The 16912-nt window shown below is 25.8% G+C and overlaps 2 protein-coding genes and 1 pseudogene across 2 annotated transcripts; 1 reads left to right on the forward strand and 2 right to left on the reverse strand.

The window, feature by feature from the left end:
* Window positions 1-1914: 1914 nt before the first annotated feature.
* Window positions 1915-3673, reverse strand: LOC113383554 (serine/arginine repetitive matrix protein 2-like). The gene is made up of 3 exons (XM_026621813.1): window positions 3458-3673; window positions 2718-2964; window positions 1915-2023 (listed from the first exon to the last, which is right to left on the reverse strand). Exons 2-3 carry the CDS (start codon window positions 2954-2956, stop codon window positions 1915-1917), a joined length of 348 nt encoding a protein of 115 aa, XP_026477598.1. The 5' UTR covers window positions 2957-2964; window positions 3458-3673.
* Window positions 3674-4408: 735 nt separating this feature from the next.
* On the forward strand, window positions 4409-6222 carry LOC113382987 (annotated as a pseudogene).
* Window positions 6223-8548: 2326 nt separating this feature from the next.
* LOC113383276 (REST corepressor 3-like) lies at window positions 8549-15162 on the reverse strand. The gene is made up of 4 exons (XM_026621536.1): window positions 14886-15162; window positions 12868-13125; window positions 10976-11104; window positions 8549-8793 (listed from the first exon to the last, which is right to left on the reverse strand). The coding sequence occupies exons 1-4, from the start codon at window positions 15087-15089 to the stop codon at window positions 8719-8721; spliced, it is 666 nt and encodes a 221-aa protein (XP_026477321.1). The 5' UTR covers window positions 15090-15162; the 3' UTR covers window positions 8549-8718.
* Between the last annotated feature and the right edge of the window lie 1750 nt (window positions 15163-16912).

Below are 16912 nucleotides of genomic sequence, written 5' to 3' on the forward strand. Positions count from 1 at the left end.
TATATATATATATATATATACTTTTTAATATTTTTGTTCATTACTTTATAAATCATTTTAATATTTATTATTTCATTTCTTATACGTAATGTTTTCAGGTAGTTTACGATATTTTTACTTTACAATATTTATGTTAATTTTTTTATAAATCATTCTAATATTCATTATTATATCTCTTATACGTAATATTTTCAGGTGATTTACTTTGCAATAAAAAATCAAGCCAGAAAAATTATCCTTAAATGACTGTTTTAAGTAGATATTTGTAGTCTATTAAATGTTTAATATTTTAGGTTTTTATTAGTTTATAATATAATAGTTTTTATTTAGTATTATATATTTGTAGTTTCGATTAAGGGTTATGTATTTATATAAAGCTATCTATCTATGAACTCTTAATACTCTAATTTTCTCACATATTATCTTTAGTTTATAATTTGTACACTTTAAAATGTAATTATATTGTATTAATGTCTTGGGCGTTGAATAAATAAATAAATAAAAAATTTTGTTGATTGTTAATCATTTTAATGTTTACTATTTTATTTCTTATATAATTTTTTGTTGTTTTATATATTGAAAAAGAGCCAAATTGAGACTCTAAGCTAAGGTATGGTGGATATGGTAGTCTTAAATTGTTTTAGAAATATAATTTATTTATTATAATGTTAATTTACTTATTTAAATTCTATAAATACGAAACTGTACTATATCAAACAATTAATAACAAGCATTAACCTTATTAAACAATATTAAATTTTATGATCATCTCATCATAGATGTGAAAAGAAATTTCATTTTGATAAATAGAAATATCAAATCATTTCCAATTATATATATATATATATATATATATATATATATATATATATATTTAAGCAGTTTGGACTTGATATAAGTTTAAGTATTTAAATTAGTGTAACAAAAAGAACAGTATTGAAACTTGCAAAATAAATAATACAAGTATTTATCGCTTTTTGTATGTTTCAACATTTTACAAAATTTAAAAAAATTTTAAGTATATGTTTATATAACTTCAAATGTTTTGTTAAATAAATAATTTAACTATTTATTATATATGTTTCGACACTGTATGTGTGCCATCATAACAAGCTTTGGCATAAATATATTATGTAGAGAAAAGATGAATTTATGTAGTCGTAAATATATGGCATGTTAAAAACTTTAATAAAGAATATAATAGAACAAATTATTGAAATTAATAAAAATGCAAGAACAAAATGATTAGGACAAAAAAGGTTTCTTATTTTTAATTTTTGTTACTGAAACATTTTAATGATTTTAAATAAAATATACAAAGTAAAAATTATTCAAACTAAAGCATCTTATTTGAAATTATGCAAAATTATCCTTACACTTTATAACATTTTAATGATATATTCAGTTCTTAAAATGTCCTCTTTTGAATTACTTAATAATAATTTCACTCTTTGAATAAGTCTCATGAAAAAAAAATTATAATAAAATTGATCTTTACTATTTAAGACATTTCATATATAAAGCAGAAAATCTAATATCATTGCAAGATATATCAACTTCATCATATCGGAACAAAAATTGACTGACTGGCTAGCATTATGCAATTATTATTTCCATCTACTTTTTGGCTTTTAATAAATATCCTTTTTATTTTCATTATAAGTAGTAATTGATTTTATTTGTATTATTTGTATTTTTTTTCAGATCTTTTAAATTTAATATAGAAGCAAGATATTATTTTTTTAGCATAATTTCGAATTATATTAACAATGAGTTTTAATTTTATTCAAATAGAAATTAGAATTCATTCCACAAAAGGCTCATTTTAATCAATAAATAATACATAGATATAATGCCAAATATTTTATTCAGAGTCTGAATAAAAATATTAATAGCTATTGGTTGAAAAAAAACTTACATTACTCGACCAAATTCATCTTGTGGTAAACTAACAGGATCGTCTAACATGGTCATCTTTGTGCGGAATTCCATTACTTTCACAATAATATCAGCTTTTGGTAATCTAGAATATGAAATATAAAATAAAGTTCAATAATGGAATAATTAAATGTATTGGAATATTCTATAAAATAATATATGCAATTATATATTGTGACAGTGAAAATACTTCAATAATCAATAAGTTTTGCATACAAATAATTAAAAATACAGAAAATAAAAATACCTTTTAATATAGTAATTAATATTTAGTAATTAGTTAATACTCAAAATATTGCAGAAATTGTATTTTGAAATATTATTAGTGAGCCAACAATTTTTGATTATATTAATCATTTTAGTTATAATTTTCTATTGGAAATAGTATTTTCCCAAATTTAATCAAGAAATATTTAATTAATTACTACAATTTAAATTTCTATGTATGTATGTAATAAAAATTGTAGTGCAAAAATTAGTTTTGATTCAAATAAACTTATGACAAATCTAGTACCTGCTAAGCATAAAAATGTAAAAGAATGAATAAGGATAATTTCTTTAAAGTACATGAAGGTACTAATTATGAAGTGTAAAGATGTAAATATTTATGATAAACAAAAAAAACTATTACAGGCTAACACAGAAAACTAAATATGTAAATTAAAAAAGTTCAAGTTCAATCCCAAAACTAGAATATCTTGCAAGGCACTTCTAATAATTAAGTCGCTCCTTACGAAACTGAAATAGTATCACATTAGCAAAGAATAAATAGCGCTAACCCTTGTTCTTCTAAAAGATCTTCCAATTCGGTACACTTGACCTCAATTTTTCTTTTTCTTTCATGATCCAAAATTCCTTTATTGGGCTGTCTAATAGATGTGGCTTCAAGTTTTGCTATGTCTTCGTCAGTTCTATATTTGACCTTATCTTTAAAGGGTTTGACAGAAGCCCAATTTCTTTGAACATGTCCATTTGTGCCGGAGCCTCTTGCGGTTTGCAAACCGATTCCATTATACATATTGCAGGCTACAACAAGAGAAAAAACTATCAATAAAAATATCGTAAATGGCAAAATAATTTCATTACATTTTTAAATATTGCTATATAGCCGATGTTAAAAATTGCATATTTTAATCATGTCATGCAAGCAGTTTTTTATATTATTTGCAATTGACATCGTGGACTATCGAATTGCTTAATATTTAATTAAACTAGTGCATACTTCTCTAACTATTCTACCTACTTATTTACTAAACTTAAGTGCAATTACATATGAGTATAAATACATCGACATAATATATAATAAATATACAAATAAAATAAGGTTTCACTAACTCAGTAAATACAATTATTCTCTACAAAATCGACTTTTGATGAATAATTGCAAAAATTTTATAAGCGTGACTATTCAAAATATGCAATTTTTTATTTATATTATCAATGCGCAACATTATTGCAATAATAATTATCAAACATTATTGAGTAATACGAAGAACCAAATGCATCAAAACTTACTAACCTCACGATCGATAATTCTGTCGTGATTGAGCCAAAATATAAATTAGCGTATGTGCCTCATTTATGTTATGTTATGAATGAATTTATTTAATTATTTATGAGTTTACTTCCGAATAAAATAATACTTTTCTTTTAACATATATTTTCTTTAACAATTACGAAGTAACACATCCACCATGTTTTATTATTTTGACAATTTATTCAAGGAATCGCTTTGGTTATGATTCGCTCTGAAGTTAATGAAACTTCACAATATTTTGCATGACCAACATGGAAATAAATTATTTTATAAGAGTTTATTTTATTATTATTTTTAAGAAATTATTATTTTATATTCCTAAATAAACAATACTACTTTTGAATCAATTATTTCAAGAAATTAAATGATAAATTTGACTATTTTAGAAGCAGAAATTTATTATAAATTCATGGCAACACTTGGTGAAATATTGATTGCAAAGATTCTCAAACAGTGGCTTAAACAAGCCCAAAATATGCACTTCGCACTGTATGTACATAATGATAAACTTCATATATGAATTTACAAGTTGACTGGTTAGAAAATTTTTAATATTTATATTTTTGTTTTTTATCGTGAATAAATTAACTTCAATTAGATTTATTATACATAAATCTTCCAGAATCAAAACGATATATTTTCTTCAGTTTAGATTTCTTGAACAGCACCACATAATTTTAATTTAAAGAAATATCTAATCTGTAATCCCATTACATATAATAAAAAGCCTAATTTTAAAATAAATACCTTCTTAATGATAATAATTTTCGTTTGAGATTTTAAGATGCGTGTCGTGTTCAATCGAAAGATGTAGAATGTTTGGCTTGCAGAAATAACTATAATTCAAAATTAACGATTGAAACAGAATAATATATTTTTTGCAGTTGGTAACATGAGCTCCATCCAATGAGAACGCAGCATCGGGCGTAGCCGGTCTTGTATAAATTAGCGCAGCCGAAGTCAGCGTCAACTGCAGTTTTTAATTCGCTGATTCATTAAATAAATTCGTGCAAGTTTCGAGAAATAAACAGCAAACATGAGGGAAATTGTGCACATTCAAACTGGACAATGTGGAAACCAAATTGGAGCTAAGGTAATTGTATTTTATGTAATAAATGGCCGCCTAAATTGTTTGATTTCTTTGCTAGGGCTTGGTAATGTTATTACAAAAGATATACTCCATACATCACAATTTCCCTTCAACTCGACGTATGTTAACAATATTTAATCTTTTCTTAGTTCTGGGAGATCATCTCAGATGAGCACGGTATCGACCCAACTGGCGCCTACCATGGAGACTCTGATCTTCAATTAGAACGTATTAATGTTTACTACAATGAAGCCTCCGGCGGCAAGTACGTTCCCCGCGCCATTCTTGTTGACTTGGAGCCAGGAACCATGGACTCTGTACGCTCAGGGCCTTATGGACAAATTTTCCGTCCCGATAACTTTGTCTTTGGACAAAGTGGAGCTGGCAACAACTGGGCTAAGGGACATTACACTGAGGGGGCTGAGCTTGTTGATTCCGTATTAGATGTTGTTCGCAAGGAAGCAGAGTCCTGTGATTGCTTACAAGGTTTCCAATTGACCCACTCCTTGGGAGGTGGTACTGGATCTGGTATGGGTACTCTACTTATTTCTAAAATCAGAGAGGAGTATCCAGACAGAATTATGAATACTTATTCAGTAGTACCTTCACCCAAGGTTTCAGACACTGTAGTTGAACCATACAATGCCACTTTGTCTGTTCATCAATTAGTTGAAAACACAGATGAAACCTATTGTATTGATAACGAAGCTCTCTACGATATCTGCTTTAGAACTTTGAAACTTACCACACCTACATATGGAGATCTTAATCATTTAGTTTCTTTAACAATGTCTGGAGTCACTACTTGCCTTAGATTCCCTGGACAATTGAATGCAGATTTGAGGAAATTGGCTGTGAACATGGTACCTTTCCCTCGTTTGCACTTCTTCATGCCTGGATTTGCACCACTCACATCTAGGGGAAGCCAACAATACAGAGCCCTCACAGTACCAGAACTAACACAACAAATGTTTGATGCCAAGAACATGATGGCTGCATGTGATCCCCGACATGGTCGTTACTTGACTGTGGCAGCTGTGTTCAGAGGACGCATGTCAATGAAAGAAGTAGATGAACAAATGCTGAACATTCAAAACAAAACAGCAGCTACTTTGTAGAATGGATTCCAAACAACGTCAAGACTGCAGTTTGTGATATTCCACCCAGAGGTCTGAAAATGTCTGCAACATTTATTGGCAACTCCACTGCTATTCAAGAATTGTTCAAGCGTATCTCAGAACAATTCACTGCTATGTTCCGAAGAAAGGCTTTCTTGCATTGGTACACTGGTGAAGGTATGGATGAAATGGAATTCACTGAAGCCGAGAGCAACATGAATGATTTGGTTTCTGAATACCAACAATACCAAGAAGCCACTGCTGATGATGAGGCAGAATTTGATGAAGAGCAAGAGGCTGATGTTGATGAAAACTAAATGCTTGTCCAGTCGTCATGTTAGGCTGTTATTTCAAGTTTACAAGATGCTTGTTTGAGTTGCTTGCATGATTTTTATTTATTGAATTGGCACTCGAGTGTTTTTGTAGAATGTGAGATTTTAAATGAATTTCTTGTATCAAGTTTTTGAATATTTTTAACACTTCTATTTATGTTAACATTCCTCATGTATTGCTTCAAATAAACCAATATTTTGTAAAAATGTTTTTTAATTACCTATTGCAAAATCATAAATATTCATAACTGATCTATCACTTTAAAGTATCACAACCATAACAATAATAATTTGAAACAGTATTTAATATATTTTAAAATAAATTCTTATGTTATGCCAAAGATTGCATAGATTTTTTCTAACCAAAATTAAAGAGTAAATTAATTTGATAATTATTTACATTTCATATTTTATAAAGCTTCAAATGTTTTCCACTTAACATTTTCACTCTTCACACAATATACTCAAGAAACAAATAAATACATAAACAACATATAAATAAGTGGTTCAATATATTTACATACAAATAAAGATGATCTTGAAAAGTACAACACAATGTTAAAAATGTATACAGATGCTTTAATTGCTAATATAAATGTATCTGTATGTAATATAAGCATTTTCAATTTTTTTCATCATAGTTTTTTTTTCAACTCACAAAAATAAACATACAAAAACTAATTCATAAAACATGTTTTATCAATAAGACACCAACATGCACATGAAATATTAAGATGAAAAATCACATATGAAAGTTATATAAATCTTATACATACAGATGCATAAAAATCTACAATGAAATAAAACCAGAGCAGTTTGTAGGACTAATAGTCACCTTTTCTGATTTCATTTAATGAAATAAAAAGCAGCCACATATGTTTTAATTAATTGCACGTATGTAACAGTATGTGGACATACATGCAAGTATATATAAAATATATATTACTTGTTTATGCTAAACGGTATACTTAATCGTGATATACTTAATAATTATGGTATTTACCTAACAAAAATGAATTTCAATAATAGAAATAAATTTTATAGTTAAAATAAAAAAAAACCTAATCATTATTTTATATATACATACGAACTACAATTATAATGCAGCGCAAACATTTACATTATGTATATATATATATATATATATATATAATAAATGAATAATTATATACAATTTTAAATATAATATATGTGTATATAATAATATACATAAATATACTATATGTATATGTGTATGTATAAAATATATTTAGGCAGTTTTGAACATAATATGTATGCGTTTCCTATCATATTCGGCAACAACGAAATAGTCTGCAATCATTTCTGAAGCAATAAATAACACATTCTAAAAAATTTGTTTAAATTTGTATTAAGTCTAAATTGATAGTAATAAATATAATTTAGTATCATTTCATTATGCTTTGACAAATTTACAAAATTTGGCAAAGCCTTTTATTCAATTTGAATATTTACAAACAATTGAAAATAATTTGCTTGTAAAGCATTAATAAAATCAAAGTTCTTGTAATTTGTAAAGTTGATTTAAAATATACTATTCACTGTATTTAACTAAGATAGCAAAGTATTTACAATTATAAAATAAAACATTAAATAAAATTAGATATATAGCAATAAACCTAAAAAGTATATTATCTAAAAATACAAATATATTTTGTATCATTTTAATTGTATAAATTAACTACTGCCAACTCTAAATAAAAGTAAGTTATGTTTAAATCAAATAAGTAAGCAAGGAAAAACAAACGTATTACACCAAATAATATAACGATTTAATATATATTTTTCTACGAGATCTTTTTTTCTAGATTACACACTGGTATATAAATTTTATGAAAGGGTTTCCTTCTCCTTCCATTACACACCAACAAGTAAATATTAGATCTGTATTATATTATTAAATAAATTAGATTGGTGATGAATTCAGGCAGCTTTTGTTGAAAAATATCTAACAACTTAAAATCTTTATATAAAACTTAAAATTAGATAATGTTTAAATGATAAAAATAATTTAATTTTCTTGAACGCATCAAGGCGTTATTATATGATACTTTCTCACCTAGTCTCTTTTCTCTATACATGATAAAATAAGGTATTTCTAAACTTTCATTCATACTAAATTATACAAACATGCACCCAGTGACAAACAAGCCTAAATTCGATAAATTATTAAAAATTCTTTTTGTCTTTTCAGTTTATCAACATTTTTGATTTGTATATTCTTTTCCAATTGTTACGGACACTGCAATTTCTAAGAGCAAATAAACAAATTGTTGTTTATGTAAGCAGATGTTGAAATAAAGTCAAAATTCTAAATCACAATTAATCATAATTATATCACTTACTTAAAAGAATATTCATGCTCTTAGTACCGACACAAGTTTCATTAAAAACTTGATTGTGATGATGTATTTATATAATGTTAAAAGATAAAAATGAAAGTTTAACAATTCGTATTTAATTTTAAAATAAGTGAATTCTAAGCATGTACACTCATATTCACAATAAGATGATGTGCTTATCAAATCAATTTATTATTTATAATAATCTATGTTTAACTAATTTATATCTTATTCATAATAAAGTTTACTATTCACACATTCGAACTTATAGCTAAGGGGGCGCATGTGTCACAACACATGCATATAAAATTATATATCTATATTAAAATTTTCTATAATGATATTATTTTGATGCTTCCATCGGCGCTTGGGAATTACTTTCGGAAAAAGTTCCTGTTTCATTGTTATCTATGTCCATCTAAAGATTAGAACAAAAATTTAACATTATCTCACAAATTAAGATTTAAATAACCCTGAAAAAAGAATTGAAAACCAGAAAGTTTAAATATGTACACATTATATGCAAGAAACCGTTGCTCATCATCAAACCAGACTTTTTGAAGTAATTGAAGACAAAGAACTATAAATTTATTATTTATTATTTTATTTTTTAGATAGACTTGATATAAATTTTTTGATTTATTACGCTTTCAAAAATACCAAGCAACTAATTATAAGTATCACAGCATTTCAATTGAATTACTAAAAATCAATAGCTTTCATTTTTACTTTCATTTACTTTATCTTTTTGAAGTAGTTTCTTTAGTTAATTTATTTGATTCGACTCAATAGCTTTAGTTTTCAGATGATTTTTTATATAATGAAGACAAGAAACAATAAATTTTTTTTATTTAATGGACTTGGTATCGAAAATTTTTAATTTATTATGCTTTCAAATATGTCAAGTAAGTAATTATAAATTTTACAACGTTTCGATTAAATTACTAAAAATCAATTGCTTTTAGACTTCAAGTAGTACTACTGTACTACTATCCCACCTGTAGGTAACTTGAATATTTCTTTACTAATTTCTTGTCACGTTTTATAAATATAGATATTTTTGTCTGTAGTATCTTTATTATACAATATTTTCCATGTATTTGATTCTACTTCATTTATCAAAAAAAATGTTAAATTTCTGAAGAAACTATCTGAATTAATGGAGATCACTTGAAGATGCTCAAAATGGATATGTAATATCAAGGCATCTTCTTTATTAAATTTGAACTTTGATTTTCTTTTCTATTTTGGAATAGTTGTTGTAATTTCAGTTGTAAATTCAATTTGAAATTGTAAAAAGCTTTACCCGTAAATCTAAAAAAATCTAAGTAAATCCATAAATAAATAAAATATTTACACAAAGCTAATAAGTCTAAGTCTAATCATTTAAACTTTCGTTTTTTGTAGATAATAACAATTAGGAAAAAGTGTTGACTATTTAGAGGAGTTAAGAGTGATTTTTTAAAGTACTTCAATCCAAATTTGGATATATATATTAGGGTGGTTTTTAATATGGTTTTAGCTCTTAATATTATCTTTTAGATAGTTCAATTCAATCAAAGTTTCTATGAAAATAACATGGGTAAAATTCCATTTGTTTTATAACTTAGCAACAAGTGAATCAAAATTTTGAGAATAACATTGTATTTGCTTATTTTGATCATAAATAAAAAATTTACAACAAAAATTTGATATATTTCAAGGAATAAATATTTACTTAGGAAGAAAAACCAAGAAACATTGGTTGAATGCTTGAAGTTAATAATAGTTAGAATTGTTTTTCATCAATTTGGAAGCATTTGAGCCCCTGGGAGCAAGGAAATTCAAATTAAGAACCACCCTAAATTATATTATATATCCAATATATATATATATCCAAATTTGGACTGAAGTACTTTAAGAAATCACTCTTGGCTCTATATAGATTATATATAATGAATATCTTTCTAAAGATACTACAGTCTATTGCTCGAAGAACAGTTCATCCCTTTTTTAAATTGATTTATATATTGTAATAGCAATAATTCTCAATATTTCAACTTAAGAAAAATTAGAAAGACCATATGATAATAATGTTGTTAATTTTATAATGCATATATCTTTCTAAATAAACTTTTGTTATAACTTCAAATTCCCTGGTTTTTATATTAATTTCAAATGAATATGTATAATTAGAAAGCGCTTATTTTAATCTTGATAATTATCCGAAACAAAGCTAATAATATATATCTTTGATCACTTCTAATTGCATCCATAACCCATCTTATAAAGTGAAAATGCTTCAATATTTAAAAATCTCCATCAAAATTAAAATTCAAATAATAGTCCATCAAAAATATAGTTGATGTTAACTTGAAGGAAACTCTAATATGTAAGACTGAAAAAATATAGTAACAAATTCAATATTAAATTGAAAGAAAAATGTGAATGTTTGACATAATAAAAGTAAAATAAACTAGAGAAAGATATAAAGGATATTAATTTTTATCAAAATATATAAATAAAAAAAATAAACTGTATATTTTAACACCCAAACAATCATCCAATTAAAATTACAATTTATACATTTTTCATGTTAGTACACTCTGTAACATCCATACCTGTTGAGTCTGATTTTTTTCTTGCTCATAGTCTCGTAAAACACTGTCCAAATTGTATCTTCGTCTATAGTTAATAAAGAATGCGCGGACATGGGCCTCTGTTTTAGAACCAATTGCTTCAGCAATCGCCTGTAAAAGTATAATAAACAAGTCAGAAATATTTTTAATAATAAAATGTTAAGTCTATCAACATTCAAATTATGCACATGTATTAAACTTTCCCATAATTCTTGTTCTTAATTTATATTCTGAACTCTATTTAAACAAAACAACATGGAGCAAAGATTGTTAACAGTATATATAAAAATAAAAACTTTATAATAAGATATTAGTTTATACAGCCAGCAGATAATCTATTAGAAATATAAATTTAATTGAAGTAAAACTTCTTTAGGCACAACTAGGGTGTAAATCCGTACAAATGCAACGGAAAAACGTTACGCCCGAACTATACGTCATTTGCTCTCGATGAAATTATTTTAATACGGGTCGATTGTGATTAGTCATTGTGCATGTAAATAGAGATCTGTCGTTGTATGCCTACCGGCATCAACGTTGTATGCGTACCGATATCAACAAGGAAATCGGCATAGATAAACATTTTAAAGTTACATCATAGTACAAATCTTGATTTAATGAAAAATGCCTGAATCAGAAGAATATTTTACCCCGTTCCTTGAATATAATAAAATAAATTAAACATTTGTGTACTAAACGTAAGTTTATTGATTAGAAATTATTTCTATATTGTTTGTAGTTTCTATAATTCTTTGAAGTTATTAAAATGGAAAATATTTTTTAGGCAAGACAGATATTACAGCTGTTCAAAGAATGAGATTATATCGCAAGTGAAAAAGAAAATACCAGCAGTCAATGCATGTATGTTAATTTTAATTACATGATGTTCTTCAAACAAAATTACATGATGAGTGAAGTTGCGGAAACAATATTTGTTTAGGCGTTATTTAACATAATCCACTGTGTGATCTCTTATAGAATTCTCTAATGAAATTTCATTTCTAAATGTTAATTACAATGACAAACCGATCATGTCATATTTGAAGTATGACTTTATTTACATTATTGTTTTTAAATATTATACATATTTTTAATGGTATTATAAATATATAATTTATAATTCATCATTATATAAATGTGTATAATGGTTGACATTAATAAATGTGTTAGCATATTACTAATTATTATTCAAAATTGTTATATGATGTATTTATTTTCACTTAAATGCCATCTTGAACAGTAGCAAATAAGTTTTACTTCAATCGCATGTGAAACTTACACGCACTCTTTTTTCAGAATTTGAGTAAAGCTTTTATTAGATTTAGAACTCAACTTGGCCTGTTGGCCAAAACTATGTTTAAAAACCCATGGATAGATATCTTTGAAAAAAATAAAAAGGCCAAAACTTTGTTTAAAAAATCATGAATAGATATTAAATCTATGATACATTAATCTTTTCAATAAAGAGAAAACTTAAGAAATATAGTTTAAATCATAAAATTTAAATATTTATTTAGCAAGAACATATTTTCTTTCTGGTTAATATTTTGTATTGCATTTCTTGTTATAGTGTATATTACAAAACATTACAAGATTTCAAAAATCATGGAAGTTGATTAAAATCTGCAGACACTTTAATAAGATTTTATTTTTGCCTTCAGCAAAATTTCAAGCTATGATCAAAGCAGCGATATAAAACTATAAATTCTGTCAAGTTTGTTAAGTAAAATGAAGACAAGTATAATGCATCAGACAAATTTCACAAACCTTTAACAAGTTAATGTTTCATACTCACTTTTCTTAGGTAATTGCGACAGAGCTCAGCCCTTTCAAGATATAAATCAATGATACATTATCATCTATTATCATCTTACCTGAAAATCTTTTCCATATTTTCTCACACCTTGAACAGCCAATAGCAGTTCTTCATTCGACCATTTTGTCGTAATTTTAACACTCGGATGTGTTGCATCACCACATTGTCTTATTTCTTCAATAAGTTGATTAGCCGAAGTTCCATTACCACCACTTGCATTGATAGATGTTGAAGAAGTGCTTGTCGTAGTTGATGAGTTTGTATCTGAATTAATCTTACGTTTGAGAGTGCCTATAGCTTGTTTATTTGCTTGAACCTAAATAAAATATGGAAATATATTAATAAACTAACACAAGGTAGAAGTTTGAGATTTTGAAAAAGTATGTTTGTAATGTAAGTAAATAAGTACAGAAGTGTAAGTAGTATTATAAGTATAAAATAAAAAAATTAAATATTTATTTATTAATTAATAAAGTTGGTGGATATGTTGATAAAAATAAAATACTTCCTAAACAGGCTAATAATTCATGAGGTAATAGAAATAGAATGAAAATTAAATTAAGTTCCTAAAAAATCTTTTTGATTGATTATCATGTTTTTCCAATTAGCAATTTGACTCTGTTTCAATGTTTAAAAAATTTGTACAGTAAGTTTTCTATATTTTATTTAATTTCATTTCAATAGTTAGCTTTATATATAAAATTAATTTTGGTTGATGTAATTTCTCAGCATTATTTATTTATTATATATTTATTGATTATTTTATGATTTTATAATTTTTTCACTGAACAAGAATCAAATTGGGATTAAAAATGTATGGAAATAGGTTAAATATATTTTTTTTAGTAAAATAATAAGTTTTTTTTCTATTTCTGTTATTTGAATGGTTGTCTGCATGTTGTTGTATTTTGTTTTTATTAATATATTATGTTAAATATTCATTTAAGATTCAAATTCCGTCAAACACTTTTTAAACTAAAACACTTCTGTAGGCAGTCAAGTAGTCTATATATTTGAGGCTACATAAAAAATATACCAATATATATATATATATATATATATATATATATATTCAAATTCTTTATTAGTTAAACTTAACATGTGTCATCATTCAGTATAATAAAAAACATTACATAATCACAACATTTGATAGAAATTATAAATAGGGAAGAAAATTATATTCATACCAAACCAGGAAAATACAAAAACATGAAATTTATTAAAAACATCAAAATTGTGCTAAAGAAAAACAATTAATAGATCATTAATGAAAAGGAAAAATTAAATGAGCAACATAATGCCCCAATTTGAAGCATGTTCATTCAACGACGTATAGAAAGTAATGTTTTTTATATTACTGAATAATGACAAACATTAAGTGTCGAAATGTTTAATTAATAAAGAATTTGTCTTTTTAATCTTTTAATTTGATTATTGGGCTGCAAAATATTTCAATATATAAATATATTCATATTAATATGATAATAATTAAATTTATGAGTGAATATATTCATATATTTCGATATGTACCAATATCAAGAAAACTATCAACATATGTATATATATATATATATATATATATTATTATATATAAACCAACCAGGAAATTCATTCTAATAGTGTTACCCATATTTTAGTTCAAAGAAAACTAATATCTAAACTAAATGATTCAAATAATTCCACCAATAATCCAAAATTGAAAATGAAAATAAGTTTCAAATTACATACAAAAAATTGTATGGAATCATATCAATGGGAGCTTTCTATTTCTAAAAATTCAATATTACTATATTAAGATATATAAAATCTGAAGATTTTTACAATAATGTACATCAATGCCTTCCAATATGATGTATTTCTAAATTAAAAAGAACAGAAAGCTATAAATCAAATTTTATGCATTCATAAAGTAATCTGGCAGTTATTAAAATCGTAAGATCTTATTCTAATTGAATGTATTGTTTTGCAATACACATCATAAGAATCAGGTACACAAGCATTGGACAACAATGATGTACCCACGATAAAAAAAATCTCTATTATAGTATTTAAAAATAATGATTAAAATGCAAATACTTGTATCTTCAATGAAACAATTTCTCTATCCAATGGAGCAAGCAGCAGCGTTTCAGCATTTTTGACAGCATCATTTTCCTTGAGACCATTTTTGGTACTATTTTCATTCGTTCCATTTTTATTACTTTCATTTGTGCCATTTGTGTTGCTACAAAATAATTGTTCTCGGGCCAAACGCAGCAAATCGTCGTGGTCTAAACGCATGCCGCGCGGCAAGTGCTTTTTATTATTCTGTTTCTTAACGGAGCCTCCAGTTGAAGCAGTAGTTGGCCGGATTTTACCGGTGCGCCTAATTTATTATAAACTTATAGACTATACATGATTTTTTTTAGAGATTTACTATGTCAGGAGTATCCGATAGTATCCATAATAATCAGTTGAATATTATATCTATAATTCACAAAAAAGTCAAAATTCGAAAGATAGGGAACAATATTGTTCTTCAAATGTATAAGGATGAGTTAAATTTTTTGGCCATTGCGCGACTGTTTTAAGCTCATTTTAAGAAATTTTACTGAAAAAATCAGAACTGGAAACTTAACTTCCATCCAGCGAAATTTTCAATGAAGTTTCTTCTCCATTTTCGTGAATTATAAACTAACTACTTGGTATTGGTATTTCGCCTTGAGGCAAGTTACATGCACTTCCCGATATGTGAAAATAATCGACTTAATCAATAATAAAATAAATTTATGAGTGATTCCGTAAATATTCCGAGTGGATTTATTAAACATAATTGAAAACGAACGAAAACTCTATCGTTATACCAAGTAAATCGTCTAATTTTAATTTTAACAAACCTCAAAAAAAAAAACACCCATCCTATCAAACTTTGATGAATTTTTAAAATTAAACTACTTGTCGTAAGGCCGTAATATTACAGTAAGTTCTATAAGACCATGATATATATCGCCAAAAAAGTTCCATAAAAATCGTCTTAAATTTTTTTCAATAGTTAATTACAAGAAAACACCACCAAAAACCACTGCGTTGCCTCTTAATAATTCTAGGTTTTTAGAATCATATCATATCAACCCAGAAAACACAAAGAATTGTTCTGAACACTGTTTCTAAAATTGAAAAAAAAAATGAATATGAAGATCAAAAAATCTTCTAAAAAAATTGCGTATCAACCCGGGCGCCAAAAGTATCCGGGTCGCTAATTAATCAATAATCAATTTTTGTTGATTGATGATTATTTTTTTACAAAGACATTATCTCCAAATACAGAAAATACATATTTTTATTCTGAATTGAAATTCGCTGGCTCTTTATCATGTCAAAGCTGTGTTAAGTTGATTTAATAGATATATAAATAATTTAAATAGATTACTTTGTGTCAGCTATATATTCTTAGAACTTTTCATTCAATGAGAAGGCCTAGATGAAATGCACTTCCTCTTTATTTTAAGTATCAAGTCGACTCTAAGCAATAAATCAGTGTTGCACTCGACGAACTTTATTTATTAAAAACGTTTAAATCGTCTTTGAAATTAAAATCATGAATAATTTAAATTAAAAGACAACAGGGATGGTGTCATGTATAAAAAATCGAATAACTAAATATATTAATATATTTAATTAATATTAAATAAGTCAGTGGAAGAGTTTGGTTGCATCTATAAACACCAGAATGTTTTCAGCAAAATAGCAAATTGAAAATATAAAATATCTTATGTAAATAGTCATTTGATTTTTATTCGCTATTTTTATCAGTAACTAAAGTGTGATACACTATCCTAATAATATTTCCTTTTCCAAGATTTTGTAATAATGTAACATCTATTTTCTTACACGTGGTTATTTTCTCTGGCACAATTTTTGTTATTTGAATCAATATTATTTTTGGTTCAAGAATTGAAATTGTGATTGCTATTACGAATACGAAATTAAAATCTGTAATAGGTGTTCAAACTTAGTCGATTCTTAGGAAATCCATAGGTAGATGCTTTGATTAACTATAAATTGATTAATTTTTTTTTTTTAAAAAAGTTTAATGATACTTGAATATTATTGTTCCTTACTTT

Source organism: Ctenocephalides felis, unplaced genomic scaffold, assembly GCF_003426905.1.
Source record: "Ctenocephalides felis isolate EL2017-DRISC unplaced genomic scaffold, ASM342690v1 CF-g0.4_SCAFFOLD_03570, whole genome shotgun sequence".
NCBI lineage: Eukaryota > Metazoa > Arthropoda > Insecta > Siphonaptera > Pulicidae > Ctenocephalides > Ctenocephalides felis.